This window comes from Austrofundulus limnaeus, unplaced genomic scaffold (assembly GCF_001266775.1).
Source record: "Austrofundulus limnaeus strain Quisiro unplaced genomic scaffold, Austrofundulus_limnaeus-1.0 Scaffold8, whole genome shotgun sequence".
Classification (NCBI taxonomy): Eukaryota; Metazoa; Chordata; class Actinopteri; order Cyprinodontiformes; family Rivulidae; genus Austrofundulus; species Austrofundulus limnaeus.
In genome coordinates this window covers 4,271,480-4,277,033 of record NW_013952410.1, presented here as the reverse complement: position 1 = coordinate 4,277,033, position 5,554 = coordinate 4,271,480, and the positions used below count along the sequence as shown (strand labels likewise).

The 5,554-nt window shown below is 38.6% G+C and overlaps 2 protein-coding genes across 3 annotated transcripts in view; one reads left to right on the top strand and one right to left on the bottom strand.

Moving 5' to 3' along the window:
* The window catches only part of mydgf (myeloid-derived growth factor), an 8,410-nt gene extending 3,473 nt beyond the window's left edge, over positions 1-4,937 (top strand). The window contains exons 5-6 of the mRNA XM_014000681.1: positions 3,027-3,099; positions 4,186-4,937. Of these exons, the coding sequence (XP_013856135.1) occupies positions 3,027-3,099; positions 4,186-4,265 (153 nt within the window). The 3' untranslated portion in view covers positions 4,266-4,937. The remainder of the gene's footprint in view (positions 1-3,026; positions 3,100-4,185) is intronic.
* LOC106511944 (uncharacterized) overlaps positions 2,089-5,554 on the bottom strand; it is an 18,476-nt gene continuing 15,010 nt past the window's right edge. For both annotated transcript variants that reach the window (XM_014000661.1, XM_014000667.1), the window contains exon 4: positions 2,089-2,853. The gene's annotated coding sequence lies outside the window, so the exon portion shown is untranslated. The remainder of the gene's footprint in view (positions 2,854-5,554) is intronic.

The window sequence follows — 5,554 nt, the reverse complement described above, 5'->3', positions numbered from 1 at the left end:
TCAATTTAATTTTTATTGTTTTTATCATCCTGCAGGCTCTGTGACAAAATTTAATTTGAAGCTGAGTTTTTTTTTATAAAAATTGTTAGATTACTCTAAAGCAAAATGAGGGAAAATCTGTGTCAATTACAGACATTATGTTCACGTGAGCAGCTGTCAGTCAGCACCTGTCAACCTCCAGATGCACGACGCAGCGTGTCTGAACCAATCACTTTTGTTGACATTGATCATCTGACTGATTTCAATACATCTTAACATTCATGAGCTACTTTGCATTGACTGTTTATGGTTGAGTGTGTGTGTGTAGAGGGTAGAACCTGAGGCGGGACCTCGTGTGCAAACTCTGACGTGCGGCTGTGATTTATAAAGGAAAGATGCGCAGAAACATGCGTACGCACGGTTTTATAAATCTGAATTATTTTTTTGGCGTACGCCATTTCCGCCTTTTGGCCGTACATTCACTTTTAGTATGGTTTCCACACAATCCTTTATAAATGAGACCCCAGGTCACTATCTGCACTTTAATCTAACCTTCTGTCACAACATAGAGATTTTATTTAATGATGGAATTTAAAAAAATTATGAACCTTTTTTTAAAGGTAATTCTTGCTTTTCGTGTTTATGCATGTTTGCTCACAGTAATGAAAACATTTAGCACAAACTCAGCCTAACTAGTTTTTATTCCTAGCTACTATTACTAACTATTTATCGATCACTGGCTTTACTCAGGCAGTGGTGATAATTGTTTACATTTAGATAAAAAATTATTTGATTTGAGAGACGTGAGCAGAAGTTTAGCGTTATAGTTTGGAACAATGAAAATACAGATTTGATTAAAGATGTAGCTTCTCTACAGAAAAGCAGCTTTAACTCTGTCTAATCTTTCTCAATACTTCCATGCAGGTAGTTTCTTTACATATTGCTCCCAATGAGTCAAAGTTTTGCTGAACACTGCTAACAAAGTATAACTGAGCTCTACGTGGTATTTCCTGCATAGAAACAGTGTTTTTTAATTGAAAGCTGTGTCACATGTAACAAAACAATACAAATTGACAAGAGAGAGAGAGCCAACTTCCAATCAGAAACTGACTAAATGTGAAATAAATAAAACAGAAATACTATTAAAAGTAAAAGTAAGAGTTTTACTCACTGTTGAGTTCTGGTAAGTAGCTGCCATCTTGAATTCTGAACTCTCCCACTTTCTGACACAAAATTCCGATTGGAAGGGCATTCCAGTAATTCACTAGTTGTATGTGGGAAATTCCCAGTTCCGCAGTACAACTGGGATGCAGCAAAAGTAGCCGGCGAAAATGCAGCGAGATGGAGACGAACCCTGTGCACCTTCACCTAGTGGTGGGATGCTGTTGTTTTGTGGGTAAAATAATCAACTTGCATTATGGGAGATGCAGTTTATGGTCAGTGCTGGATTTAAAGCAGCTTATTTCAATAAAACATCTGTGAAGATCTCATGGGCCTCGAGTTTGGCACGTGGTCTAGGATTTTGTTCAGTTACTCTTTGTTTAAGCCACTTAATGCTGAACGGTGAATCATTCAGATGAATCTGTGTTGGATGGATGCATAAATCACAACTTAGTTAATTTAAATCGGATATTTAGGCACTTTGTTTGCAGCAGCTTGAAACAGAGACATAATTTATTCCAACTTTTTCAATTGATGATATGAAAAATGTCAATAACACCATTTGTTAAACCTAAAATAGTATTTTGGCACCAACTAGGTGATTTCCTAAAAACAGATCAGCTGAAAGATGCCTTTCTCAGGTCATGATGTGACTTATTTTCAGATATACGTATGCTGTAGTTAGTTGTTTTAGGTATTTTTTGTCCATGTGTCCACTTTCATAATTTTTATAAAGTGCTTGTGATGCTCTTCATACAAGTACACAAATTGGAAGAAAATCTCTTAATATTTAAGAAAATTTTGCATAATACAGGAATTTAGCCATTTTGTCACATAACCCGTTAGGCCGAAGTGAAACAGGAAGTGACAAAGGGGAACTCTCGTAGTGATAGCAGAGAACTCTCTCTTCAATAATATAAATTAATAATTTTCTTCAGTAGTCCACCAAACCTTTTGTGACATTTTTATTTTTGTAACAGCTGTTTGTTTTTTTTAACAAGAAATCTCATCAACGATTGTTAAAGCATCTCTTTAAAAATGTCTTCATTTATCAAAATATACGCTGTTCAGTCCTCAAACGTAGTTTCTTGTTTCTAATAGTTGAAAATATTCTTTACACAAAAATATAAAAGCACAAACTTTATGGTGTCTTTTTCACAAGTATTCATTTTATCACCTGACAAAGTGCTATAGCGTCTGCTACTAAATATCTGTAGCCTTAATAGGATCTTTTATATGAAAAGTCTTTTATTTCACATTGTTACCCAACAGACAGAGTGTCCCTGACCACCTAATAAACCACGCTGCCTCCTGCACTTCGCTGGCTTTACCTCCCATCCTCTGCTCTAATGTTAATAATACCACTTCATTGTCCCTATGGAAACCTGTTACAGGATGTTTTTCTGCACTTTTACATTCTTTATCCTCTAACAAAGGCTTTGGCTGCATCCCAGCTGGTACCAATTTAATGCAAAGCCAGAGAGAAATCAAGCTTCTGTTTGTACCGTTGCAGTTGTCTTTTTTTTTTTTTTTTTTTTTTTTTGCTACATGACGTTTTGGTGGAAAAGGTTAATGTCCGGACTCAGTCTGATGTGGTCGTCTGCGATGCGGAGCACACTTTGACACGCCTCCTTTCCCCTCAGCAAGGACGGTGCTGACATTCACGTCATTAGTGGGAGCGCATGTTTCCTCCTCCTGCTCTGGCTCTGTGCCCTGGAAGCAAAGAGACAAACAGAAAATAACGTCACTGAAACAAAACAAAACAAAACGTGTCAGGCCTCGACCTTGCTGCTGAATAACCTTCCTTTACTGATCTGTCTCTTAAAACAGGTTTAATTGTCCTCCTGTTTTTTATTTATTTATTTCTTCCCTCTCTGTGTCTCCAGTCCCAGACAGCAGCAGGAGGACAGAGTGACGTACCTTTGAAACCCGAGGAATTTATCGTAGGAGAATCAACAGGTGAGGAATTGATTGTGTCTCCAAGTGTTCAATCAACTCCCCCTGCTTGTCGCATCCATCTCCTCCTCCGCCTCCCTCCCTCCCTCCCTCCAGCTCTCATTATCACGTTGCACGTTCCCCGCAGACTTCCCTCAGAAACATATGCTTCGGTTGCGAGTGGGTTTTTGCACTCGTCCCCGCAGCGTTATTTGTTGTTGTTCAGCTTTCTGCGCAAATCCCCCACCGTGGCTCCAGTTCCAGACTGTGATTAGCAGGATTTGACAACTCATCCCGACCAGCAATTTACTTCAGCTGTCATTTTCAGCAGATTAGATGTTAAAGTACACAGGCTTACAGGCTCCGGAGTCAGCCGTGATGACAGACTCAAGTGTAATCCCATCACGGGGAAACACTTGCAGCCATTATTTCCAGGGATAGATTGCTTATCAGAGTACAGTACAATATGTAAAACATACTTTCTATTTTTTTAATAGTCTCGCTTCAGAACTGGAGGGTCGTGCTTGAGACGCTCCACAGGAGGGAGCTGTTCACGTCTCAGGTCGCTCTAATTATTTCAGACCCACCTTTTAATTTGAAAAAGAAAGAAAAGATGCAAAGATTTTTTTGGTAAATTTGATCAAATCACTTTATATTTGACAAATAAATAGTAGGCACTAATTAGTAATGGTAAATTAATTAATAATGAGTAATTACACGGCTATCTGGTGTATATTAGACAGATTTTTTAAATTGATGTTTAAGGAAAATCACCTCTAATTCTGTCATCATGTAGGTGGTCTTTTCAAAATAAAACAAATAATTGTTGAAGGACAAAGCAGGTATTTAAAAACTGCACAGTTTTATCAGGTTGGGCCAAGTGGTGGCCCGTGGGCCCACTTCTGGCCTGAGGGGGTTGGACGGGGTCAATTAACTGAAACAATGTTCATTGAACACAACCTAATAACTTCTCAATTGGATTATTTTGTTTATTTAATTAATTTTAACACTTGATTTACATTTTTTTAATACCGTCACAAGAACCAGATGTTTGTGTATCTGATGTATTTCTTGGCTAGTTAGTCATTTTCTTTTGGTTCTGATTTCTAGTGACCCACAACGAAGGAAAGTTCAACGCTCAGCTCTCCAAACTGACCGCCATCGGACGAACGCAGCACGATGAGCTGTGATTGGCTAGAAGCTTCGACCAATCGCAGCGCTTCAGTAACTGTTTAATCGCTGAAGGATGCGTTTCTTCCTGATGAACGACCGAAACTGAAGAGGGATGGTGTTTTTTTTTTCTTTTGTGCAAAAACGGATTTTCTGGTACTTTCTAATCACAATAGTTGTTTTTCTGCTTGGAATAAATGTGGAGGGGAAAAAATACAAAAACACTGAAGCAGATTTCAGTCTTAGATAATAATAAAAAAAAAAACAAATCTGCCATGTGATAAAGTGCTTCGATAGTTCTTTCTTTATTTTCTGAGGCTTTAGGACAATAATTCTCTGATCCATTGGGTATCATACATGGATGTATGGAGGATTGGCGTTCAGCATATATGGCACATTTAGACTAGCGGAGGATTTGTGCGTCTTGTAATCCTGAGAGGAAAGTGAGTAATCCCCTATATCACTGCGGCGCGTACATAAACAAGTTCCCAGGTCTGGTTCTGATCTGCGCTGAAGCACCTCAGCGCTGGTCCACATCAGATCCACCAACCTCTTCTGATAACTTTTTGTTTTGTTGTTGCCAGAAGCTGTGATGGTAAAACACAACAGATAGGAGCTGATCTTTGAATTTTAAATGAACAGGGAAATTCTGACAAAATATCTTTATAATAAATCATACTAGTGTCAGCTAACATTCGTGGATTTACCCCAAGTTGACTGAAATTTGTGTTTGGTTGATTATTTCGGTGTTGTAACGATGCTTTCTAAAATTTCCCCTTACAGAAAAATGCACTTGTGGCTTTTGTCAAATCTCCTCTGCCGATGCTAAACAGCTTGTTTTGTTAACAGCTCTTCTCCTTTATTTGATTGGACAATTGAAATTTGAAGAAACAACTGAAGAAATGTATTCACGTAACAAACAGGGCCGGTATCCCAGTAGCATGTGGAAGAACCATACGCAGCTACTACAGCTTTGAACCTCCACATGCTGTTCATCGGCTCGTATATTGGTGAAGATTCTTAGTCATTAAAATGGCCGGAGTGTGCAGTTCCAAGCTTTATAGACATGCTTGTGAGAACTCATTGGTGCTCATGTCACACTGCAAGATAATTGGGCCGATTTGTCCATTCGACAATCTTATGGACACTTTGGTTATCGTTATGACTATAAAGATAATCTTATGAGATATTCCTGCCATGTGTGGTGTGTAAAGAGTGATCATGTTGGCTTGGAAAGACGTCGGCACCACTCTGACCTCAAATTGGGGATGTTTAACATGTTGGATTGTATTCGCCCAATATCCTGATG